The sequence below is a fragment of the Mustela lutreola genome, chromosome 17 (assembly GCF_030435805.1).
Source record: "Mustela lutreola isolate mMusLut2 chromosome 17, mMusLut2.pri, whole genome shotgun sequence".
In the NCBI taxonomy this organism is placed as follows: Eukaryota; Metazoa; Chordata; class Mammalia; order Carnivora; family Mustelidae; genus Mustela; species Mustela lutreola.
In genome coordinates, this window is record NC_081306.1 from 34,563,149 (window position 1) to 34,589,801 (window position 26,653).

A 26,653-nucleotide genomic window follows, 5' to 3' on the forward strand; every position below is an offset into this window, starting at 1 on the left:
CAGGGCTACTCACTGAACCTGTGGGGTTCAGGGTGGGGGCCCCAAGAGAAATGGTACCTACTACAGCCTGAGAGCCTTTGTGGACAAGGTCCAGTTGGTAGAAATGATCAAGAGCCCTGCCTGCCATGTGGGCCTGGCAGCAGTACCTGCGTCTGCCCCAGTGACCCTCAGAACCCCACCCTTTCCAGGCAACTTAGCTCAGCAGTTCCTGGTCTGGAAGAGCCAGGATCGAGTACTAGTACTCATTTCACATGTATTTGTTTAGCAATGTTTTCACACTAAATACTCCTCTGAATGGTGATTATACTGTGGGGTAAAAAACAGACAAAAACGCCTGCATCCACAGTCCGAATGTGTGTTTCCCCCAAACTCATATGCTCGAACCTAATCCCTGGTGTGATGTTATTCAGAGGTGAGGCCCTGGGGGAAATGCACAGGTCCTGAGGGCTGAGACCCAGGGAGCTCCCTTGCCCCTTCCGCCATGTGAGGACACATCCTGAAGATGGCCCTCCATGAACCGGGGGAGGCCTTCCCCAGAACCTGGCCATGCCACCACCTTGATCTGAACTGTGGGAAATCACTGTCTCTTTGTAAACCGCGCCAGTTGTGGCTTTCTGCTACTGGGGCCTGAAGTCACAGGAACACTTGCCCACAGTGAGATTCCATGAGAAGACTAAAATACTCAGGGGACAATTAGGGAGCATAGTTGGAGAGTAAGTTGATTTTAATGTATTGTGATTGAAACGTCTAGGGGAGGATGAAGGTCAAGAAAAACAGTGATGGGAATGCAGCATCTGAGACCCAAGGTAAGAGAGTGGCCTGCGGTATGTGGGAGAAAGGGGTACAGTAAGCACACAAGTCCTCGGGAGGGGGCATGGAGGCCCACATGAGGCAGACGAGAAGCTGTGTGGCTGGGGCCACGGGAGGAATGTAGAGCTACCCCATGAGGCTGGGGGTTCTAGAACCATGAAATACCAGACCTTCCCCCAGAGGCAATACAAACGAGCCTTCAAAACCAGGGTGCCAGGCCTCCAAGATCATGTTGATCATTCTGAGTCATGAAAGAAAGAATAACTATGTTGGACATAGACATTACTAACTAGAATGTTTGGTCCATCCACATGCCCAATTTTCTGGGCATGCAGCCTCCCAGAGGACTAACCATTAGTGAAATCCATAGGATATGCTGTAGGGGAGTTGGAATCCCCACCTAGATATGGATAGGCACACCCTACAAAGCTCCGGGACACAGCACTTTCCTCCCTCTAAGCCTCCAGGCAGAGGCCCTGCCCGGCGTGATGATGTCTGATGAACAAAAGCCGTGGGAGGCACAAGGGAGCTAAGTGGTAAAGTTGCAGGTGAGCAGGGTCTGCTGTCAGCCACGAGCAAGAGGAAGCCAAGCCAAGCACAGCTGCAGGCCTTCCCAGCTCTGGTCTCCGGGCCACATCTGCCCCTCCCCTCCCCGGCAGGCCAGGGCCCTCATCACTCCAGCCGTGGGATGTCTCCTAGAGAGCCTCTCGCCCAGGCCCAAGTGGTCTCCCTGGAGTTCTGTCAACTGCTGACAGGAGGATGCGTGGCAGCCCCACACAAGCTCTGGCCTGGCACAGGCCAGGAGGGGCCACTTCCCAGCTCCCATGGCTCCCATGAAGCCAGTACCAGCCTGACAGCATGAAACAGAGAAAACCACAGACCGATATCCCTCATGAATATAAACGCAACGATCCTAATCAGCAACACATACAAAGAACCGCAGACCACAACTGGTTACCCAGGGACACAGGGCTGATTCAGTCCTGAAGAATCAATCTGTATAATCCACTTTATCAACTGGCTAAAGAAGGGAGAACACACCATCCTATCAACTGAGGCAGAAAAAGCACTGGACAAAATTCAAATTCCATTCATGACATACCTCAGAAACTGGCTAATTGCGGGAAACTTCCTCAACTTGAGAAATAACATCCACACCCCTACCTGCTCCACCAGTCCAGGAGCAAGACAGGAAGATCCTCTTACTACTACTAGCCCACTGCTAAGCCTGCATGACCAGGCAGCAAAAGGGAACCAAAAACATTCAGATTGGAAGAGAAGAAATACAACATCTATTTATAGATGGTATGGCGGTCAATACACAAAATCCCAAGGAACCTACAAAACAACTCCGAGAACTCACAAATCCAGCAAGATCACAGGACAGAGGATCAGCATGCAAAAATTGATCGTATTTCTAGGACTTAGTGATAAATGTACAGAAAACCAAATAAAATACAATGCCACCTACAATTGCTAAAAAAAACAAAACAAAACAAAACTTAGTGGAAATCCAATAAAACATATTCAGGAGCTGTATGCTGAAAACCAAAAAGAAAGCAGATGAAAGAAATCCATCTAAGGAAATGGGAGATGCGCTGTGTTCTCGAACTGGAACCCAACCTGGTAAAGCCATTTCCTCCCAAGAGGAGATCCGACCGCTTTCATGCAAAACCACAGACTTTTCACACATATATACAAAATGATTCTAGGATTTATATGGCAGATCGGAGGAACTAGAATACTTAGGGTAATTCTGAAAAAGGAAAACAAAGTACAAAGTAGGAAGGATCACTCTATTTCATTTTAAAACTTACTGTATAGCTACCGCAGTCAAGACAGGGTGCTACTGATGGAGGGAGACACACGCACGAACAGAAAGGGATAGAGAGACCAAAACTGTCTCATCCACATGTTGAATTTTGACAAAAGTGTAGAAGTAATTCATTGGAGGAAAGACAGTCTTTTCAACAAATGATCCTGGAGCAATAGGACATCCATAGGTGAGAAAGGAACCTTGAACCAAAGAAGATGTACAGATGACAAACAAACGTACAAAAAATTCTCAACGTCATGTATCACACACATCCATGAGAACGGCCAAAACCCGCAACACTGCCCCAGAACGTGCTGCCGAGGACGCGGAGCCGCCGGGTACAGGTGGCAATGCGAGACGGGGCGGCCACTCTGGAGGACGGTTGGGAAGTTCCTTACAAAACTAAGCGTATTCTCACCACACGATCCAAACAGTCTTCCTTCTTGGTATTTACCCGAAGGAACTGAAAACTTAGATCTATGCCAAAACCTGCACACAGATGTTGACAACAGCTGTATTCTTAACTGCCAAAATTTGGAAACAGCCAGCATGTTCTTCAGCAGGTGAAGGATAAACAAACTATGGTCCACGCAGACAGTGGGATATTGTGCAGCACTAAAAAGAAGTGAGCTCTGAAGCCAGGGAAGGCACGGAGGAGGAGCCGTAAATGTGCGTTCCTAAGTGAAGGAAGCCGGTGTGAGAAGGCTTCCACTGAACGATTCCAACTGTATGACGTTCTGGAAAAGGTGGCACTGCGGAGATCAGGGGGTGCCAGGGGTTATGTGGGTGGAGGGTGGGGAGGAATCGGCAGAGCCCAGAGGCTCTTCCAGCGGCGAGTCTCCTCTGTATGATGCTGTAGGGCAGACGTCTGTCCTCCACATGTGTCACAGCCGCAGAATGTACACCACCCAGACTGCACGCTAACGGGGAGCTGTGGACTCTGGGTGATGACGAGTCGCTGTAGGTTCATCGACCATGAGAAATGCACCATGCAGGGTGGGGGGGGCAGATAATGGGGGGAGGCTGTGCATGCGTGGGGACAGGGGAATATGGGAAATCTCTGTACCCTTTGCTCAGCTTTGTTGTGAACCTAAAACTGGCATTAAAACAGTCTATTCAAAAAAAGAAAAAAAAAGGGTGCCTGGCTGGCTCAGACAGAGGAGCATGCCACTTGATCTCCGAGTCGTGAGTCTGAGCCCTACACTGGGTATAGAGAGTATACAAAACAAAAACCTGACCTAATCCTCACAAATATTAACATACAAAAATGAACTCAGATGGATCACAGACTTATCTATCAAATATAAAACTTTTAGAAGAAAACACAAGAGAAAGTCTTTGGGACATAGGTATTAGTGAAGAACTTCTTAACCATGACACTAAATGCAGATCCATTAAAAAAAAATAATAAAGGAGCTTTTCTCTTCTCTTTGAAAGACCTTGCTGAGGGGGCAGAAAGACAAGCCACAGGCCAGGCCAAAGGATTTACAAACTCCACGGGTAACACAAGTCTCATATCTAGAACACACAGAGAACTCTTGCAACTTGACAGGAAGAAAACAAACAACCCAACTAGAAAATGGGAGAGACAGACATGTCCCCAAAGAAGATACAGGGATGGCAAACAAGCACACAGAGAGACGTATGCTATCATGGTGCATCAGCAAACCAAGAACATGAGGGACCACGCCACACCCGTCGAAGCAGCTGAGAGCTGCGGGGACAACTGCCAGGGCCGACAAGGCCACACTCGGCCGCTGAGAGGGCACAAATACTGCGGCCACCCTGGAAAACCATCTGGCTGGTTCTTCAAACACTGAACATGCACCTGCCCTATGACCCAGCAACTGAGAAATGAAAATTTATGTCCATGCAAAAAACCTGTCACAACTGTTGGGCTGCTTGGTCTGTAGTAGCTCCGAGCTGGACGTAGCTTGAGCTCTGAGCGGTGAGTGAACACTAACCCGGCCCTCTGTCCCCTGACTGCTGCTGGGAAGTAAAAAGGAGTGGTCCAATGGTACACGACAAGAACTTGGACCTCTCAGGACATCAGGCTGAGTGAAAACAGCCCATCCCCAAAGGACACACACCAGATGGCTCCATTTATGTAACATCCTCATGAGGACACAACCACAGAGGGGATGGGTGGCTGCCAGAAAGGGGCAGAGAGAGAGAGAGAGAGTGTGTGTGTGTGTGTGTGACTGTAAGGGGTAGCATGGCCGTGGAGGAGACTTTGTGTGTGTTGCGGTTGGTGGTCATGGGGGGACACACGAGCACTGTGTCACGGTGCCCACAGCAGCTTCCTGGTTTTGGTATTATTCTAGAGTCATGCAGAATATAACCATCAGGGAAAAGTGGGGGAAAGGTACAAGTACCGCTCTCTGCTATTTTTGCAACTTCCTGGGAATCTATAATTATTTAAAAATAAAAAGCCAGGAAAAAAAAAAAGAGAGCGAGCTCCAGAACAGAAACACAACCAAAAAAGCAACTTCTGTGCCCCCAGTATGGGGGGGCTGGGCGTGGCTCAGACAAGCTGTCCCCACATAAGCTGCATATGTTGGTGACAGCCCGACCAACTTTCAAGCCAGGAGTAAGGCCACTGCAGGACCCTGCCTCGCTCTGTCCTCACTGGTCTCCAGGACTGGCCAAAGGCCCAGCAGCCAGCAAACCTGCCCTCCCCTCCCTCCCAGCCCCAAGCCCACATTTTTCCAGAATGTGGAGCCTGGGCCCCTCCTGCCTTTGCCAGACAGGCTGTGCTGGGGGTACCAAGCAGAACTATCTCCCACTGTCTCCCAAAGCCCCCCGCCCAGTAGAATACTGGCACATTGGCCAGACTTAGGGGCTGGGGTCTTCTGCTGTTGTGGAAATGGTAGCCCTTCTGGCCTCACCACTCCTGAGCTTCTCGGGCAGAAGACAACAGGTGCAGCCTACCAGGCAGGTGGCTGCACTCCGGGACCAAGCCGGCTGTCACAGGCCCACTTGGGCGCCAGCTCCTCCACGCCCACTCCCACTCTGTTCAGGAAATGCTCTTGAGCACGCTATTTTTAACAGCGATGAAAGCTTCAGAAGAGGAAAAGCAAACAGCCAGCCTCCAGATTCCAGTTCTTCCTGCTAAGTCCCACGGGGACTCAGTGCCCGAAATCTGTGTGCCCACGAGGCCCCACCCAGGTCGAGGCTGAGGCGGGGACAGGGGCCCGTGAGGCCACCAAGCTGAGCCCAGGCCCTGTGGAGCCCAGGGCCCAGGCCTGGTATAACCTGCCCCTATGCCGGGAGCAGCGGTATGCAGTCTCTGTCTTTGACCCCCTCTTTTGGACAGGAGATCCCAAAGATACATAAAATTATGTTGAATCATTGTGGGTTCAGCAGTATGACTCGTCTTTCCACTCCTGCCCTAGCTTTGGATGACTCTGAAGCAAAGCCCAGACATCATGTCTACCTTCACTATACACCACACTCAACTGTGTTCATGGGAAAGGAGGTGAGGAGCCTGTGCTCCCAGGCCCAGGATCCAGAGGAAGAAGGTTTCTACTCACCCAGCAAAAGCCCAGCCAATGGAAAGCCCTCACTCCGGCCTCCTCCAGTGGGCTCCCGTCCCAAGCAGCATCGCCATGCCCCGTTCGTCTGTTCTAAGACTGGCCTGTGGGTCACCTCGCCATGCCCGCACTAATTGCGATTCCTTTGCCATTCTGGAAGAAGGAGCTACTTTTCTGATAAAGTAACTGGCTGTTCTATTTGTAGGGTTAACATTATTACATAATTTGTGTGTATGTGTATAGTATAAAATCCAGACATAAGACTATATAAATAAAAGTATATAACTACAAAGAATAGCCTTCTCTAAGAAACAGAGTATCTTTATAAACTGTGTTATGTGGGAGCTGGACGGTGAGTTCTTCCTGGCTAAAACTGGGGCAGAAAAGTTTGATCAGATGAGTCCGATAACATGCCAAGTTGTTCTCTGCTTTTGTGGACGTGTATGCCTGTGAAGACAACAGAGAAACAACGGGCCCAGCTCTGAACCAACAGCTAGACATCAGTCACACGCTTCCCATCTAGCCCACTGGCTTTCCTACGACGGGACACTGTCTCTAACCAAGCCCTCCACGCTGCCTTATCAAAGTCTACTATACTTTACTGGAGCCCTGAAGAACATTTACTTGCATTAATGAAACCACACAAAAGTCACCATACAGAACCTACTCTAAAACCAGACTCATAAGAAAAAACAAATTAACTTTGACCATTCATTGTCCCTGATCAACACGTCACTTAGGATCAAATGTACAGTTTAAGCACATCATGGCTGAAAGAAGGTTCCCCTTTCAAAAAGAAGATGACCCTGCCTTTCTGTCCAGGTTAGGGCAGTTGGAACCCTCCACACCCCGGTCTCCAGCCCCCAAGAGAATGACTCTGTGTAGCAGGTTACTCTCAGGTCCCCAACCAGTCGTCCAGAGTCCCCTCAAAGTGGAATGCAGCCTTTCTTATCAACTGCCACACCAAAATCACCAGGAAGACTTGCCAAGTCTTCAGACTAAGCTAAGCAAAGGGCCATTGTGATGTTTCTGTAATCCAGGGAGCGGCAGCTCCGTGATCTCAGCAGAAAACTGGGCCGGAGTCTCCCTTTTCACTGCAGAGTGCAGTGCACAATTAGGGCACCAGCCTTGTGACGGCCGCAGTGAATGCAGCTACAAAGGCTCAGCCCTGGGGCCCTGGGGCCCAGGGGCACCCGACTCCTACTCCTCAGAAACCCTCACCAGCAATCCAGGGGAGGCCAACTGCACGTGGTTTTCACAAAGTGACATCTGAGTGTGATGCAGTCAGAAACCCAGGATGCACGTCTGTCGCACGGCTCTTACACCCCTGGCCACATCTGCCCAGGATGGTGCTGCTGTCCCCACAGACGCCAGGCTCATCCATGGGAACTGGCCTGAATGGTTGGGGAGCAGCTAGCAGCATGATATGAAGCTGTAACCCTCTGGTGCCTATTTACAGTCCCTAGCTATAAAACGCTGATCTTGGCTCAGCTGGAGGGTGGGCTTACTTTGAAGATCTCCCACCCCCCCCTCCTCCCTACACACAGACTCTCTGCCATTCTTCCGACCCTGTTTGCCTGCTTGGCAGAGTAAGTCTTTCTTTGCAGACAAGACAGTGCAGGTGACCTGAGTGCTGTTCAGTTCACCCCAGTTACAAGCAGCTGTTCTTCTGGCCACCAAACACCCTGTGGGCAGACCTCAGTGACCTGGCATTCCAGGGGCTCTGAACAGAACTCTGCTAAGGTGACTCAGACAGCAGAGTGCTTTACTTGGGCAGACTGGGTGCAAGTCCAGACCCCACCAGCTGCTGTGTGACCTTGGGCAAGTTGCATAAGCTTTCAGAGCCTTGATACAGCTTAACATGAGAGGATTGTATTTCATTGCTGCTAAGACACATTTTCTCTCTCATTTTAACATTTCTAAAATCGGGATGCTTCTTATAATTGACGTGTCAGAATTTAATTGGCCAATTATTTTCTTTACAGTGGTTCATTAAGCAGTGGTGTATACAGCATTAATGATGTCTTGGGGGTGATGACATATGCAATAAATACCTCCAGAGGCTGCTCTGGGCACCTGTTAGAGGAGCTGGCAGAGTAAGGCTCCCCCAGCAGTGTGAAGTGTCAGGTGCGGCCAGATGCCTACCCCACAAACCCACTTCTGGTGCTGGGCTGAGAAGTTACGCAATGACAAGAAGGCCAAGGAGGTCTACACCTGGGTTGGACAGAGAATGGGGCTCTGCTGTGCCCTTTGACCAAGGGGAGCCTGGCCTGCCAGCTCACCCATCACCTCCCTCTCTAATCAGTGGTCAGGAAGCTCCCCTGTGAGCACGCAGGCAGCACGGGCCGCTCAGAAGCAGCCCTGGCTGCTATCCTCGTTTGTTGCAGTTCCTCTAAGCCCCTGCTCACGCAGCACATCTGTGTTAAGTTCTGCAACCCGCATGCTTTGATTTTCAGACAGAAATGCTCCCGGATCCTGAGCCAGAATGTGCGGCTAAGGGTACCATTACACCGTAAGAAGTAGAGCAGAGTAAATCACCTTGGTCTTCAAACGTTCCCAACGTTTAATTATAACAACAGCCACAAAATTAAAGGGGCTGCAAACAATGCACTGTGTGCTTCAGAGGTTTTCCTGCGGTGCGCTCAGCCCACAAGGTAATTCCCAAGCCCAGGAAGTAACGGGGGATTGCGGAAGCAGCCCGCGCATGCTGCGGGGGCGGAGCAGGTGCACCTGTACCGACCAGACTACGGCCTTTGGAGGGTGGGGGGGGGGCGCTGTGCCCTACAGATTAGAGCGCCTTCTGACTCAGCACAACTAGCACCAGCGCTTCAGGGAGCCCAAGAGCGCGCCCGGGGTTTGCGTCCGGCACGCGGCTGACCTCGGGTCACAGAACGCGCGCCGCCCCGCCCCGTCCCGCCCCGCGCGGTCGGAGTGCGGCTCGAGCCTGGGGGCGGGGGCGGAGCCGGTAGGGAGGCGGGACCGGCCGGCGGTCACGTGTGTACACAGGCCCGCGCGGCGTGCGCGCCGTGAACCCCGCCGCCGCCTCCTCGGAGCCCGGAGCTGCCCGCCCCGCGGCGACTGCGTGGCCCGCGGCCCAGCGAGCCGGTGAGTGGGCGCCGAAGGCGGGGTCGGCCGGCCGGCACGTCCAGGGTCTTGGCCCGCGCGGGGAGCGAGCCCGGGGCTGCGGCGGTCCCGCACCTACTCTCGGGTGCGTCGGCCCCGCCCTGGTGCTGTCCGCTTGCGGGGTGGAGGCGCTGTCCCCCGGAGGTTTGCGGGTACTGTCCCCCGGGGGTAGGGGCGCCGTTCCCCGGAGGTTTGGGGGTGCTGTCCCCTTGCGGGGTGGGGATAGTGTCCCCCAGACGTCTGGGGGTGCTGTCCCTTTGCGGGATGGGGACAGGGTCCCCCAGAGGTTTGGGGGTGCTGTCCCCTTGCGGGGCGGGGACGATGTCTCCCAGAGGTTTAGGGGTGCTGTCCCCTTGAGGGGGCGGGGACACTGTCCCGCATCTGGGGCCAGTCTCCAGCTGTATGCTGACTGTGCGGCTGCCCAGCGGTCATTAACCTGTGGAGGGGCATGTGGCTTAGCAACACCACTGGTTCCTCACGTGTCCGGCGCCGGGGTGGGGTGGGGGCGGCGCGGAGAGGAGAGGGGAGGGGAGGGGTACTGACTACGTTCTCCTGGGTCAGCATGCTTAGGGCTTTCCTCTTCTTCATGATTACACAGTTTTTAGTAAGTTCTGGAACTACATCTAAATGTAGACAGCAAATCTGTTGTTAACTATCTTGGACACTTGATGAAAATATACAATTCCCCGCGCATGGAAAGGCTCCTGCAAAACTTCATAGGAAGGCAGGGACACCCCCCCTTCCCCCGCCTTTGAACATCCACTCTGGAAGCAACAAGAAACACAACAAGCAGCAACTTAGTATCATAAACACCTTAAGTTCAGCCTCTAAGCAGGGTGTTCATCTGCTTGTGGTCATCTACCTAGCCTCTGCCCGGCCCAGATGTGGCGAGCCTGAGGGTGACTGTACATTTGATGTCCAGAGCACCATTTATCCCTCTGATCTCCTTTGAGATCTCCACTCCAGCTCTAAGTAATAAGCTTCACATTTGAGCAGGCCAGCCTCTAGCAGAGGTTAGCATTCAATTGCAAAAAGCCAGAAGCTGGCTTCCCGGATCCCTGCATATACGAGGGTATGGGAAAGTGACTCTGACCATGCATAAAGTGACCAGACCCTCCATTGTCCTGACTGGGTCTAGCTGGGGCACTGCAGAATGAAAACTACACCCAGTAGACAGCCACTGTCCAGGACCTGCAGCGTAGCTCTGTAAGCAACTGCTGTGGGACCCAGCTCTCCAAACCAGAGACCCTGGTATCTTCCTGAATGAAGCAGGTCTCCAGATAAGTACCTGCATGTGCTTAGTGCTCACCAGGCCTGTCACACATAGGAAGCTGGGGCTGGAGCAGTAAGGCCGTCCCCCAGGGCCACACACAGCTCTTGGACCATGCAGTGTCCTGCTTCTGTCGTGAGTGTGGAAATACCCCGAGGATGGAAAAACACAGTCTTAGGGCAGAATGCAAATGTCAGCATGGTACTGGTGTCCCTGTAACTCAAAGGGTAGGCTGATGACAGGCAAGGTACATCCACTTAATGTGGGCCACACAGGTTTTTAGGTTGGGATGTGAGGACTGATTTCTACCTATTATATAATGAGAGAGTGACATACTTGCGGAGATCACTGCTAGGAACAACGCCTGTGTGATGTACAGGTGGGAAGAGGGCCCTGCTGCCTCCTGGGATGGGACTGGGAGGGGGCTCCTGGAGCAGCTGCACCCAACTCTGGTCCCTCCAGTGTCATTTGGAATCCTGGAAACATAATTGCCACCTGGCCTCTAGTGACCCAACCACACACTAGGGCAGTGTCTTCGGGGTGGTAGCAGAGGAAGGGGATGAGTTCCCTTCCTGAGAACTGGGGCCTCTGCATTAGCACACATGATGAAATCATGCTGCTTCTTCCTTAAACAATGTTTCCCGTCACTTCCCAGTTCCACAAGTGGCTTTAGCCTTAGAGCTGCTGGCTCTAAGGCTAAAGCCACTTGTGGAACTGGGAAGCATCTGTCCAAAGGGGCCTCACATGCCTAGGACCCAAAATACCACCCAGGCAGGGGCCACAGTCCAGATAAGAAAAAGGGTGATATTCTTTCTAATTTGAGATGCCAAAATATGATGGTGCCAGGGAACAGAATTCAGTCCCCTGGGAGTCTCCATGTGCAAACACAACATCCCTCACATCACAGGACAGGGTGAGACGGGCCAGGTGTCCTGTGTGTCCCCCAGCAGGACCACCCACGGTCCCTTTCCTCCCATTCAGGCCAGCGGGGGTGTGCCTAGGAACTTCCCAGTTTTAATTAGAACCCAGCAAACTGAGGAAGCAACTGTGCAGAGTAAAACTAACCAGCGGTTCCTCCCTGGGAAAGAACCACAAGGTGCTGATAAGATCAGCGGCTCTGAGTGCCCCCTGCCACTGAGGTAAGAGCACACTGAGTTAAAGGCTGGGGGAGATCGGGGAGCCAGGCTGGGCTGCCAGGCCTGCCCAGAGTCTGAAATGGAGACCTGATCTGTTCTCGGCCCCTTGAATTTCTAAGTGAGTCTTTTAGTTTCTATTTTTTCCTGGCCTGCTGTGCCTGGAAGGAGAACTAGCCTCAAACTAAGTTAATCCGGGAAAAAACAGCCCAAGAAACTAGCGCTCTGTTGACAAAAGAACGTGTGTCCCATCTCCTTCCAGGGAAGGAAGCTGGTGGCCTGGCACAGGCGCCCCACTGGCCTGGACCTGGCTGCTTGGTCTCAGTCCCCCGCAGCCCTTCCTGAGCCAGTGGACAGGCCTGTTCTCTTCCACAGAGAGAGAGAGGCCACTCCTTGTTTATGCGTGAGCCATGCTGCCTGGTTCGCTCACTACTCTGCCATTTAGAACCATAAAAAGCAAAAGGCAATAAAAACCAAAACAACCCATCTATATGAGGAACAGTTTCTTATCACACCCCAGGAGGGCACAGCGTTTGTGATAGGAATCAGTATGCGTAAGCTCTCTGCATTGAAAAACCTATGAAAGCACTGGCCTTTCCGGAGTGTCTGGCTCCTACCAGCTGGATGTTAATTGTAGCTAAAGCCTCTGCCCATTATTACAAAAGGAAATAAACATTCAGGAGTCATTTTCAAAGCATTCTGATTGTTCTAGAACATTCATCTGAAGTTAAGTCTCATGGTGCACAGCAGGTCTACGTCAAACAGAAACAACCCACAAGACCGTCAGCCAGGCTGAGCTGTCTGCCCACTCAGGGTGCACTGCCTGTGCCCCACAGCCCCATGCCCACAGCCTGATCTCCTAGTGACAAGAGGCACTCCCACTCTCCTATACCTTCTGTGGTGTGGGCTCTATTGCTCACCTTGGGGGAGAGCCTCTGACATGACCTAGCGAACCTCCTCCCCAGCCAGCCAACCAGGCTTCTGGCAAGAATCAAGAGACTTCCCCCTCCCATTCAGAAAGCTCTCAGCAGGTGGCAAAGACAGGACTGCAGCAGGACTGGCTGGGGGTGGGGGTAGGGGCTACGGTCAGGGAGGGCCCCTCACAGTGCTGATACCAAAATAAAACTTCAGGGGTAAGTTAGCACTTATCAAGTGAGCAGGGGGATCAGTATGTGCACCCCCGCCCTGCAGGGAGATGGGCAGGAGGCCCAGCACCAGTGGGCCCCCAGCAGCAGACGACAGGATTTCCTGATTAACAGAGCAAGGAAATAACGGGAAGGTTTTAGTGAAACCAGCTCAGCTACCCTGGAACAGGCTGATTCCTCTTTGCTGGTCTTTGTGGGCTCTGTACATATAGGCGCGCGCGTGCGCGCGCACACACATACACACACATGCAGGACCCCAGGAGGTGTGACCCCTGCCCACCCCAGCAGCAGCCTGCTACGCGTGCGTCCACACAGCCCACGATCCCCTCCTCCCCCAGGCTGCTGTCCTGACCCACTCCTGGCATCTGTTTGCACAGAGATCACTATTTACTTTAGCCCTGGATTTTAGCATTTTCATTACTTACAGACACCCACTTTTGATGGGCTGCTTTATACCATTTTAGGCTCTTCTTTGAAAAGGCACAGAAAGCAAGCTGTCAACGTCCTGCCTCAAAATGCTTCTAACAGGCGGCCTAACTGGGGTGTGGGCCTTGCCAGCAGTTCTCAGCGGTATATATCACCGCTGAGAGGCCTCCCCCAGTCTTCCTGAGTTAGGGTCAGAGCTGCTCTGTCCGCTGGCCCCCCTTCTCTGTATGCTGTGGGGACATATTTCATGCCCCAGTGTCATGAATGCCAAACCAGCAAATGTGCCATTGGCGTTGTTACCAAAGCCCGGACCCAGACCATGAAGCCTCTGGGACGGAGACGTCCCTGCGGTGCACAGCGGTGGTCTGAGGCTTGCCGCTGTCCCCTCCCTCCCCGCCCCCAACAGCCGGCACCAGGCCTGTGCCTGGCACTCACGTTCCCACACCCGCCTTCCACGTCAGGTGGTAGATTCTGAGCAGAAGTCCACAGCCAGCCTTCTGTGAGCTCCCCGCATTCAGGAAGGAGGGTATGGGCCTGCACCCTACTCATCCACCCTCCGGGAACCTGCTGAGGCTCGCCCTGCCATGCTCCACTCTCCAGCAGTCACACCAGTCTCCTAAGCTGGTAGTACAGCTGGTAGTACTACTGAGGTAGTACATTACCCGCCTAACCAGCGCCCCCCTGTACGGAAGCAGGGAGCCCGGGCACCAATCTGGGGGGCTGGTTCTGCAGACGGAATTCCCGACTGGTCGGGATGCTGAGCAAAATGAGGGGCACCTGCACCTTTCCTGACAGCGTGTAGCGCTAGGTCACAGGGGGTTACTCTGCTCCCTCTGCGAAGTTCAAGCGTTTGCCTAAGCCACCGCCTGCCCTGCAGAGACCTGCATTAGAGCTCCTCCACCACCGAGGGGGAAGGAGGGAGGCCAGGGTTCAAGGCAGTGCCTGCCTTCAGAGCTGCTTCCTCAAAGTAGGAAAGCCGCCTAGGACTCCTAGGACTGGTGTCTGTCCTGGGACACACCGAGGGCCCGCTCTGCACCTGTCCCTGTCTGTCCCCCAGGCCTGGGCATCACCCCTGCTGCTTGGGACACCCTGCTCCTCCGGGTCTTCCGGGGCTCCTCAGGCCGCTGAGCAGAGGAGTGGCTTGTCTGTTCCCAGCTTTCCCGTCAGCTCATCTTCCCTGCAGCCTGGCCTCCCACCCACAGGCCTTCCTACTAAAACCTCGGCCTGCAGGGCCCTCTCTCCCCGTGTGCTGATTCACTGGGCAGCCACCAGGGCCCAGGCCTGTGCCTGCTCTTGGCACTGGCCCTCTGGGCTGTCTGTGTGACCCCTACAGAGCCGCCATGCTCGGGCGCTGGCCAGTACCATCAGGGAAGAAACCGGAGAGCCCCAAAGTCCCAGCTCAGGGCCCAGAGCAGAGGGCGCTTCCTTGGTTTTCCAAGCCAGTAAGGACAGCTGCCCAGAGGGGTGCTTAGGCCAGACTTGCGGCCACTGGACATCCTCCTCCATCAGGCCCATGGGTCTTCAGGTCAGACAGCTGCGGGTTCCCTTCTCTCAGCATTCTCTGATGGCTCCATGCCTACAGCCTGAGGCAAACAGCCCTTTCACACTCATGTGCTGAGCCCGTAACCCTGCCTGAGAGCCTCAGCGATCAGGAGGCAGCCGAGAACTCTCCCGCGGTTAGAAACTGGCAAGTCTAGGAAAGCGTCTCCTTGAAATAGAATTACTGAAGCCCAGAAGGCATCTTGGAAGAAAATGGCTTTTCTTTGATGCATGAGAGCATCTGCAGGTGACTGTCACCCAGCTGAGGAAACACAGGCTCCAGCTGGGGATGAAGGGACAGAGAGGACGTGAAAACTGTGAAGACCCTAGAAACTGGGATGGGGTACAGAACCCAAAAGGGCTCCATGCCCTCGGGGCCTCTGAGCCGACACTCAGACGCATCCTGCACACCCACCAGCCTCTCGCTCCATCTCGGCCAGCATTCACTGGGTCTTCTCTGCCCTGCAGGAGGCAGCTCCTGGACTGGGCCCTTCTGATAGTCTGGCCTTGGGGCACCCCATGAGGTGGCAGAGGCCCAGACAGCAGTGCTGGGGCACCAAATCCACAAATGGACACCAGCTTGGACCACGAGACTCTGTCCTTGCGGACCTCAGCCTTGCTCACCTCTAAAGGGTAGGGCTTCTGAGACCCAAGAGGTGACCGACCGCTCCACATGGAGAAGAAATGACCACAGCTTTGTTCCCTCCCAGGGCTTCCCACGGTGCAGCCCGCCTCACGAGTGGGATGGCAGCTCAGCTTTCGGGTCCTCTCAGGCTTTTCTGGAGGGAAATGTCTGGCCTGTCTGGAGGCTGCCCTCGCTGGGGTGCGAATGCAGCCAAGCTCAGGGAAGGGGCGCCACGTGGCTGTGGAGGCAGTAACGGTCTGAGCCACTGAGGACTGGCCCAGCAGGGAGCTTGGGGCTGCCGTTTCCCAGGCTGGCCCCGCTATGCACTCTGACCTGGTCTGGGGCGTAGAACCCTCCTGTGGTCCAGCTACTCCTCCTTCCACCAGGCTGGCTGCTTATCTGCTCTCCTCTCTTGGGTGCCCGCTGGCCCCCAGGCCTGGAACTGCTCCCCACAAGCCATCCTGGCCTCTCCAGCCCATGGGAAGAGCACCAGGAAGGGGAGCAGACACCTGAAAGACTGGCCCTGTCCTTATGATGTGCAGCTTTCTTCTTTCTGAGTGTCATTAGAAAACAAAACACACACACACACACACAGAGCCCTCAGAGAAGGTGAGTACATGAGTCACCTTTGTGGAAAAAGCCAGAAGATTACAGTGGTCTCTGTCTTGGACAACCCCAAGCAGGTGTGAGGTCCCTGGCCTGAAGAGCTGCCTCCCTTTTCTTGCCCAGCCAAGATGCCCGGTGCCCATGAGGAATAGGCCAGCCTGACCGTGCACGGCCCTCCTGCGATCCCTCCCACTGCCATGGAGTTGGGCCGCCACTCTGTCACCACAGAGGCCCACATTTCAGCCGCAGAGAGGATGGAGGCCCAGCAGGCCTGCTGCTGCCGTTGCCACGGACGTGGGCAGCAAGACACCTACACATGTCCGGGGCACTCTTGCTCTGTGCAACTTGGCTGACAGGCAGTCCTGGCTCACCGGAAAACACACCGTACGCACGCAGAAGCCGCCATGGGCCTGGCTCAGCGGGGGTCTCAAGGGTGAGTGGGTCACTTGTCCCCACGAAGATCTGGGACTGAGAGGAGAGTGCTCTGGGAGGATGGTCACGGATGTGAGGGGCCCCTCCAGGAGGCTGTGACCCCAACCAGGAAGGGAGAGTTTCTGTGACAGAAGCCGCACCCAGATGAGGTGAGACCTGGGGCTGGCAGGAGTGGAAATCCAGGGGGACCCCAAGTACAGTCCTGTGGAGAGGCAGGGGGACAGGTGCTGGGACCATTCTTGGCGCCTTGTCTGCTGCAAGGCTGTGGTTGCAGGCGCAGGACCTGCGCAGCTCTTGGGGGCAGGGGAGAGGCGGTAGTAAGTCTGGCCCCGAGAGGCTGGAGGCAGGCCCAGTGGAGGAGGGCAAAGGAACAGCACCAGGGAGCTGGTTAGGTGGGAGGAAGTGGGGGCAGGACGGGCAGAGCAAACCAGGGAGCTCTGCCAATAGACCCTTCTAGAAAAGATTCTAGGGTACGTGGAAGAGGAAGCAGGCCTAGGAGCCAGGGAAGCAGCAGGGAGCTCTGGCAAGGTGGGGCCCAGGAGGGTCCTGGGAGGAGGTGTGGAGACAGGCCCAGCCTGTTTGTAAGGCTAGCCCAGACGAGAAGCCCACTGGGGTCCTCACTGATCCTGACCCTCTCTGCTAAGGGCACACAGCAGGTGACAGGGCCCGGGAAGCTAGATTATCCATCCTGCTGTCCTGGAAGAATGTGGCAGATTTCCAAATGAGAATGGGTGGAGTGGGGAGTGCTGGGCACTGAAGTGCACTGAACCCCGAGTGGCCTTGCAGAGAGGACCTTCCTGGAACTCCCCCCACCCCCCCAACTCCGGCTGTACTCCAAGTTCCTCTTTCTCAGGAGCTGGAAAGGTGGTCTGAGGCCTGGGCTGGAGGGCAGGAGCCAGACCATTGTTCCCAGGTCTGCCTCCTCCCTGAAGGGAAGTCTCTGTTCCCAGGTTCCTGGACTTGCAAAACCAGAGTGTGCAAAAGGGAAGTGGAGTCACCACAAGGGAACAGGAACCAAAGAAAGGCAGGCTGAGCCAGCCCCCACTGGAGGCCCTGTGTAGCCAGGAGGGCAGGCCTGGGGGATCAGGGGCATCCGCCTGGCTCCAGGTGCAGAATGGTAGACAGCAGTCCTGGCCCGGACAGGACCCCCCGCCCCCACCACCAGCCACCCTGGTGCTCATCCTTTGGAAGGTCAGCTGTGACGTGAGCCAGGAGCTGCGAGACCTGCACAGGCTTCACCAAAGGCCTGTGACTAGGGTTTAGGCAGGACCACCGCTAGCTCACGCACCAGACCCACAGACACAGGGCAGTTCTGGGAGTACAGTCGCTATCCCTCCTGAGTACCTCCACCTGCTTCCCGCCCACCTGCGCCACATGCCTGCAGCCCCTGTGCAGTGGGACCACCCGTGATCACAGGGACCCACATTCGGTTTGCACAGGGCATGGGTGAGCCCATCCTGGGGCGGGCATGTGGCTGTCCAGTGGCCTCAGCGATGGTGGTGTCACCTCAGCACCTGGCCCCCCGCCTCCCTGCCAGCTGTTCCCTTCCCTGCCCTGCCTCTCAGCGCCATCCTCCCAGACGGGAATGAACACTCCTGTTTTGGCAAATACCACATGCCCGTGTTTAGAAAACAAAGTGGTTTCCCTAGAAGAATGCTGGGACAAAAGAGCAAAGCTTGTCATCATCAGGCTGACAGAAAGCCAACAGCTGGCATCCTCCGCCTGCATACACACGAGAACCATGCACGGACGCGAACTCTGGCTTCTGAAATCAAGTCAGTACGTTCTGTGTTTCCTGGCTATCAGCAAACAGAAATTCAGGCCTATTTCAACTGAAGACCAAGCACTGATGGCCACCGCCTGCTCTCCACACGACCTGTGAGCCAGGCCACACAGGCACGAGAACTGGGAAGGAAATTCTAAACAGACTGTGCTCCACGTGACCGTTTCCCAAGAATGGAGCCACTCTTGGCCCAGGATGGCCGCTCGCCAGCGGCCCTTCCCTGTGGCCCCACGGGGCAGCCGTGGGCAGGCAGGACAGCGGCTCCCTGAGCCCTTGGCTGGGAGGGGACACGGTTAGTGGCCACCGGCCAGCAGCTCCGCTGTAGCCGTGCTCAGGCCAGCTGTGGGTGCCACAGCGACACAGGGGAGACACCCGCCCTTCTTCCTGCCAGTCCCGAACCTGTCCTCAGCCATTGCTGCCCCTTCACAGAGCCCTGGGGCCCGTGCTGCAGAGCCGTAGGCCACAGCCCCTTTCCATGGAGATTTGGTGTGGCCTCTGGTTCTGTGCTAAGTTGCCTCTCAGTTTCCTTGCTCAAGGGAAGAGAAACTTGTCACTGCACACGCCCTATATCCCAAGTGTCAGGAACGGCCATGTGAGCTCTGGGCAAGACTTGCCGCACCTGCCCCATCACTCGGCACGGGCTGGGGTGCAGGGGGAAGGAACCTGGCACTCCTGGAACTGGTGCGACGGGGCAGGAGCCCGACCCGACGGTGCTGGCCCTTCCAGGCACAGCCCTCGTTCTGCGGAGCTGGCTGTAAACAGAGATAGGGAGGGGCCGCTGGGCCTGCCAAGGGAGGCCGACACTGAGCGATTTACTGGAGGAAAACAAGTGGCTTCCACGCTGGGCACGGAGTGCGCACACGCACCGCGCAGGAAGCCAGCGCCGCGAGGCTGCCACTGATAAGCACCCAGGGCGGGCGGGGGTGGTGGTGGTGTGTGTGTGCTGAGAAACACAGGATTCTCCCTGTCGTCCATGCTGCCGTGTTGCTCACGGGGTCTGCGGTCCAGGCGCACAGACAAGGGCACTTAGGATAGAGGTAAGCAGCCTGAGGCGCGGGTGCAGCTACGGGCCACTCGGGGTGATGCTAGGGACAGGCTGCGGGAGGGAGGGCTGAGGGCCCCGCACAAGCCTGGGGCAGGCCTGAGGGAGGACGGGCTCTGTTGGACCAGAAGTGTGGCTCCTCAGGTCCCGGCCATTCCTGCTGGCCAGCGCCCCACTGAGCCAGTGCCTGGCCTAACGATGACGCAGGGCCCTGCCTTTTCAGGGATGCATCTCTCTCCTCTTGTAAGGAAAGAGGCTTGGACACGAGAGCAGGTGGAACATCTCAGGCAGACCTTATGGGTCCCTGGGCAGGATGTGAGCCCAGCTGGTCACCGCACAGACAGATGCTCTGGGATGGAAGATGTCCACAGTGGCCACAAGAATGTAGTTTCTGGGGGACTCCAGGCCAGTGAAGTCTGGCAGATGAGCGCCCCACAGCCTCCTCTGTTCCCTGTCCCCCCGCTCACTATTGGAGCCATGGTTCAGCACGGAGGAGCCACAGAACAGAGAAGAGGCCACATTGTTGAAACATCCCCAGCCAGCTCTGGAGGCCTTCAGGAAGGAGAAGGAGAACGGAAACCTGCCATGTAATCAGCTAGATGACTCCCCTCCCCAGCTCCCTGCGGAACCCTGTGCCTTGGCTGTGGGACACACGTGCCACCTGCCCGGGGCTCCCACCTTCTCCCCCAGAATTCGGCCCCTGGGGTGCAGAGTGCCCACCAGGGCCATAGGCTGAGGAGCACTGTCCAGACTTTAGGGCCGAGCTTACACTGTGGGTGACAGTAAACACTGTATCAATGATGTAACCAATGTGGGTAGAGCCGGCCAGCCCTGTGCCCAGCCTGACCCTGAGTGTCGCTGCCGTCTGACACACATCATCGCAGGCTGCTAAGCAGCATTAAGTGAGGCTTGCAAAACACTCCCCGGATTGGATGTCCCTGATGCCTGCACGACCTGTGTGCCCACCACAGTCTGAGGCTGGGGGACTCCCATGCAGACACACTCCTGCAGTGGGGGCCCCTGGCCTCCTTTTGTTTCCTTCACTGTTAACCCCCTGTCATCCCACTGGCCTGGGTGGGGCAAGGGTGAGGCAGACCAGTGGGTAAGGTCTGTGCTCTCAGAACCCTCTCTCCACGTTACCTCCCACCTCCACGCCAGGCTCCAGCCTGCGGCGCAGCAGTACATGTGGCCAGGGCCTGACCCCTGAGCCCCTTTGTGGGTAGCAGGGCTGGCTGATCCCTGTCCTAAGGCTCAGGAAACAAATGTCTGCTTTGTATATGCTCGCCCAAGAGGATTTCTTATTCTGAGAGCAGGAGATCAGGTTGGACCAAACTACATTTTGAAAGTAAGGTTTTCCTCCAAAGAACTGACATTTGTGAAGTGTGTTCTTTCCTCATGCAGTGGGTTCTCACGGCCGGCTGTGTGCCCATGCCTCCTAGGTGCTGGGACACAGGCCGCTTGGTTGCACCATGTTGGAGCGCTGCCTCAGAGGCTGAGTGAGGGTGCTGGGACCGATGGCCCACCCCTGTCTGTCTTTCTTGGCATGGGCACGGGCGACTTGACAGGGCAGAGCCCCCTCCCTGGCGGGGAGCACATCCCCCAGGAAACCCCAGGCTCCATGATGGTTCTTGTGGATGTGGCCTCACTGGGACCCAGTGACGGCCCTGTGGAGATGGAGGCATGAGCGTTGTCAGCCCGTGGCAGCCTCCCACCTCCCAGCTCCGTTCACTGCACACGGTGACACACGTCAGTCTGGCAGCTGCCCACACATCTCCCACGTGTGCACCCGCGCCCGCTCCCGGGGCTGGAGGTGCAGCCTGCTGTCGCAGCCTGGTGTCATGTGAAACAGGGTGGGTCTCGGGCCACCACACCAAAGACATAGGTGTGGAAGGTATACACGATTCCCACGCATGCCAAGAAGGGTCTGGGCAAGGCTGTGGCCTGCCTGCTAGACAGAGAGGCTGCTGTCCTCACCTGGGGGGCTGTGGAGGGTCACCCTGTCTCAGGAAGGCCCCTGTTGGCACGTGTCCTGGCTGTGCGGGAATGTGAGTGCTGTGCGGGTGCCACCCTGGCTGATGGGCTCCACAGTCACCTGTCTTTCTAACCCACTTTCAGTAAAGAGGCTGAGCAGGCGGGTGTTACGTGGACTGAAAGCCACGCAGCCTAGGCAGAGGGGTGAGGCCACAGTGGGGGTGGGGGAGGTCCTGCAGAATGTCCCCTCCTGGCAGAGAGAAGCAGGGACCCAGCAGGAGCCAGTGAGTACGCAGGGAGCAACTTCTCTAGCAGTATCCTGGGTAAATCGTCCATGGTTCAGATTCCTGCCGCCGCAGGCTTAGGGAGGCTCACCATGGCCAGTCAGATTATCACAGCCTTGTGACCCTGCGGGTCCAGCTTGGGACTTAAACAGCTGTGGGGTGGCACCTTTGCTTTCACAGGAGACGCGCATGCAGGACAGAATCTGAGACTCTGACCATTCTCTGCTAGTTTAAGGAGCGAGGCTTTCTTCCTGTACCACCTCTGTGTTTCTGGGGGTTCGCAGGCCTGGGGCAGAATAACCTTCTCCTGCTTTCTCCCACACAGCCCAGCCCGCTGCCACCGCCATGTGGAGTTGCGGCCCACTCAATGGCACGGGTGGCACTGAGGACCACAGCCTCTGCCAGCACTTCCACCTGGTCCTGTCCCTCTTCTCTCTGCTCTACCTGGTCGTCGGTGTCCCCATCGGCCTGGGCTACAATGCCCTGCTCGTCCTGGTCAACCTGTATGACCAGAGCAGCATGACCATGCCCGATGTCTACTTCGTGAACATGGCCGTGGCAGGCCTGGTGCTGAGCGCCCTGGCGCCCGTGCACCTGCTGGGCCCCACAGCCTCCGGCTGGGCCCTGTGGGGCTTCAGCAGTGAGGCCCACATCACACTGCTGGTGCTGTTCAACGTCTCCTCCCTGGTGACCATGTACTCCACAGCCCTGCTCAGCCTCGACTACTATATCGAGCGGGCCCTGCCCCGCACCTACATGTCCAGCGTCTACAACACCAGGCACGTGTGTGGCTTTGTCTGGGGCGGGGCCCTGCTCACCAGCTTCTCCTCCCTGCTCTTCTACATCTGCAGCCACGTGGCGGCTAGGATCGTCGAGTGCTCCAAGATGCAGGACACGGAGGCTGCTGATGCAATCATGGTGTTCATTGGGTTTCTGGTCCCCACCCTGGCTGTCCTCTATGCGCTGGCGCTCATTGCAAGGCTCCGCAAGGAAGACACGCCCCTTGACCAGGACACAGGGAGGCTGGAGCCCTCGGTGCACAGGCTTCTGGTGGCCACCGTGTGCACGCAGTTTGGGCTCTGGACACCTCACTACCTTACCCTCCTGGGGCACACGTTGCTAGCCTTGCGGGGGAAGCCCGTGGATGGGCACCACTTGGGGATTCTGCTCTTTGCTAAGGACCTGTCGAGATTCCTGGCCTTCTCCAGCAGCTCCGTGATGCCACTCCTCTACCGTTACATCAACAGGAACTTTCCTGGCAAACTCCGGCGGCTCATCAAGAAAATGCACTGTGGGCATCAGAGTTGCTCCCCAGACCAGGTGGGGGTCCAGCAGGTGATGGCATAGACAGCCAGTCCCGGGGCCACCACCAGCACTCACTGCGGAGTCATCTGGCCGCTGGCTGAGGGTGCATGCGCCTTGAGGCACGACCCACACCCCCCTCCGGGGAGACAGGTGACTGACACTTGAGCTGGGTGCTCAGCACCGTGTCGCTGTCTTCCCCAGGTCAGTGCGGCAATAACAAAGGACAGCACTGGATGTGTCCTCGCCAAGTCTGCTGTTGTTCCACAAAGGCCTCTCTTACACCAAGGCCACGTTGTTCAAAGCAGCAGGGGCCTGGGGTGAAGGGAAGCTGCATCAGCCCACCTGCTTCTGCCCAAGGCCCATGCACTGCTCCATCCCCGAGGCCACGTCCTCAGCTTCCTCCACACCGGGTCCCAGAACGACATGATGACAGTCAAACGCCAGTATTTATACTCTGTCTTGCTACAACCCTGGATTCCCTCTTTTACTTTACTTTTGTTCATAGAAAGAAAGATTTGACAGAAAAGTCGCAACAGTATGAAAATGAAGGAAGCAACACAAAAGAGCACCCTCTTCCGACGGGTGGGGGTGGGTGTGACGGCTGCAGGGTTGCCTGGGGGCGGCGGGGAGCAGAGGCGCACGGTGTCACACACAGAGGTGGTGTCAAGATGTTTCCGATGGACGAAGCCAGCGTGGTAGCTGGTCTAAATCGAGAGTAAAGTAGCTCGCGGTTCTCTCCTTGCCCGCTGAATGCACCCACTACCCCTGCTGCCCTCATGGGTGATCTCAGCTGACCTTTAGAGCTCGACTCCCCACTGTGGGCACCAGACGGAACAATAAAAATACACAGAAGAGAGGAAAAGGCAGTTAATGCTGAAGCTGGAAGGAACTGCCCAGGGGAGAGACAGGCCTGGACAACTGAGCCTCGTGGGGCGCAGGGGCAGAGTATGGGGCCACTATCACCACCTTGCCCGTCAGGTCCTCCGTGGCCTCTGCCACGGGGAGCCCAAAACCTGCCTGGATTCTTCTACACCGTGGCCCGTAACCATCAACTTTACAACTATGCAAACAGAAGGCCCTGCCCCTCACACCATCACAATATACCCCAGATCTGCAGCCCCTTACTCCCAACTCTGAAACCCACCAAACTCTAAAAACGGGAAGATCTGTTTTTCAGGTTTGCAGGAAGTTCATTTGGTAGCAAACCCTGACCTCCAGTGGTAGGAGGGCACTTTTCTGCAGAAAGAGGAGTGTGATTACGGGGGCCCTGCCCCAGCATGCAATACACGCGGCGTGTTAACTGTGTGTGTGCGTGTGCAGAAAACTGGTCCACAGAAGTGGTTTGCTAAAAGGAAAATCATAAACATGCACATTCCTTAAAATGTGGTTTATGTTTCAACCGAAATTTTCCTGCCATTTACGGCTACAGAGGAACAGGGCTGGGAATTGGTAATATGGTAACTCCACCCTGCTTTTAGGGCTGTGCATCCAGAAAAAAAACACCTGCTTTGTTTTTGGTCGTTGCTCGGTAATGCACCCTATTTATTTATTTATTTTTTATTTTTATCTCTTCACTCCCCTTCACCCATTCTCCCACCACCCACACCCCTGCCAACCACCAGTCTGTTGCTTCTCTGACCTTGGTTATTTTTTTTTTAAAGATCCCCCATATAAGTGAGAGCCTATGGTGTTTGTCTTTCTCCGTCTGACTTATTTCACTCAGCACAGTGGCCTCCAGGTCCGTCTGTATTGTTGCAAGTGGCCAGACTTCATTCCTTTTTATGGCTGTTGTTCCCTAGTGTGTGTTACGCATGTGTGTATGCCCCCCGCCCCACGTCTTCTGTGTCCACTTGTCCATTGAGGGACACTTAGCCACTTCTGTGTCTCGGCCATGGGGAGTAATGCTGCACTGAACATGGGGGCGCAGACATCTTTCCGGTTAGTGGTTTTGTATCCTTCAGGTAAGTACCCACAAGTGTGAGGACTAGATCGTAGGGAAGTTCTCTTTCCTTAACTTCTGGGGAACCTCTGTGTTGACTAAGTGGCTGTACCAGTTTGCATTCTCACCGATGGTGCATGAGGGTTCCCTTTTCTGCACATCCTCATCAGCTCTTCTCTCATCTTCTTGATGACGGCCACCCTAACAGGTGTGTGTGGGGGGTCCCCCTCTGTGGTTCTATGTGCACCTGCCCGGTGGTGAGGGGCGCAGAGAGCCTTTCATGTATGTGTTGGCCGTCCGTGTTCTTTGGAGAAATGTCTCTTCTGACCTTCTCCGCATTTTGTAATCAGATTTTATTTTGCTACTGAGTTGTAGGGGTTCTTTATGTATTTTGGATATTAGTTCCCTAGTGGAGATATTAACATACTAACTTGTGATAACCTGAAAACTTCTGAGTTCTGACACATCTGGTCTGAGGATAACAGAGTGTGGCTCGATTTTTTGCCACATTCCATGCGGGGAAGTTGCTCCATTTGGTCCTGATCTCTTGGGAAATTTAGTCCGTGACTTGGTTGCCATTGTTTTTTTCCATCTGCATAATGTATCCCCTCTAGGATGCTGGGATGGGACTGAGTGAAGAGTCTGCCTGTGCAGGATCCGTAAAGTACACTGGATGGCAGGGCCCTGGCCCTGCTCGGCCCTGCTAGCTGTGAAAGTCCAGACCACTTCTGTGGGGCCCTGGCAGTAGATCCGAGGCAGAAGGAGACAGGTCTCCAGGTTGCTTCTGTCAGGAATGTGCTAGTTCTACCCAAGGGTGCACCCCCCCCCCCCAACTGCTGCTGCAGGTCTTCAGATACACTGGAGTTTCTTTTCAAATCCTGAAAGCCTCAGGCCTGACCCCCTCCACCCTACTCCAGCTGTGAGCTAAACTATGGGTAGTCCCGAGGCCATGGCTCCCCTGGGAAAGTCTGGTGTTCCTAAGTGACCAGTGTGACGGCACGGGTCCCAACACTGCAGCCGTAGAACCTCTCACCTCCAACATGCCTGCTACTGCTGGATCTCTAGTTCTGTCCCAGCTGGCAGTCAGACCCCAGACAGGGGTCAGGCCAAGGTCCACCACACACAGCCAGGCTCTTGGATCAGGAAGCCAGCACCGTTATTAGTGGAAACGGGATCCAGCGGGTGGGCTGGTTTGTAGTGGCAGTGCTATTTCAAATAAAAAGACCCTTTTCCTTGCTTACCTGTTCTGCTCTTTGCTTGAGGAGAAAGAGCTCCTAGGAGAGAGGGAAATGCCAACAGCATAGAGAGGAGTGACAGAGTCCCTCACCCCAGCTGAGGTCCCTCAAACAGGAGAGGGATCTAAAATTATTGATTTGTTTTCCATTTCTCAGTGTCTCTGGTTGCAAACTGGCTTGTTTCTGGTGACCTCCAGACCCCCCTTCTGGGGGCCTGAGTGGGTCTTGCCAGAGATCCCTCCCCCGATCCTAACACCCACGTGTGCTGGTGATAGAGGGCCCCTGAGGCACCTGGCAGCCTGGCAGCTTTTCCTGGTGGAGCACAGGCCCAAGGCAGGCTGGGGCTCCCGTGCAGACCCTTACCTCTAACAGAGACCCCCACCACTAGCGTGAGACACGCTCTTCTCCCTGCTGGGGACACCTCTGCCACCAACCCCACATGCTGCAGAACCTACTGTCCATTTCACATTTCTTCATCCACATTCTTGTGCTAAATTCATCTTGGATCAATCTGCTGTGACCTGACACTTCTCTTCCAGGTATGGGAGCTTCCAGCACTTCTGCGAACTTGCCAAAAAAATGGAAAGACTTTTGGGCTGAGATAAGAATGAGGAACTATTTGGAAAAAGCTAAAGT

At 55.3% G+C, this 26,653-nt stretch overlaps 2 protein-coding genes across 3 annotated transcripts in view; one reads left to right on the forward strand and one right to left on the reverse strand.

Annotated features, from left to right (window-relative positions):
- C17H7orf50 (chromosome 17 C7orf50 homolog) overlaps positions 1–26,653 on the reverse strand; it is a 124,174-nt gene that overhangs the window by 25,885 nt on the left and 71,636 nt on the right. The window lies entirely within an intron of this gene.
- Positions 9,141–24,523, forward strand: GPR146 (G protein-coupled receptor 146). Of its 2 annotated transcripts, none has more exons than XM_059155213.1 (2): positions 9,141–9,264; positions 21,864–24,523. In XM_059155213.1, the coding sequence occupies exon 2, from the start codon at positions 21,884–21,886 to the stop codon at positions 22,883–22,885; it is 1,002 nt and encodes a 333-aa protein (XP_059011196.1). In that variant the 5' UTR covers positions 9,141–9,264; positions 21,864–21,883; the 3' UTR covers positions 22,886–24,523. The 2 variants fall into 2 exon arrangements, with proteins under 2 accessions (XP_059011196.1, XP_059011197.1); XM_059155214.1 differs by lacking the exon at positions 9,141–9,264 and adding an exon at positions 15,997–19,278.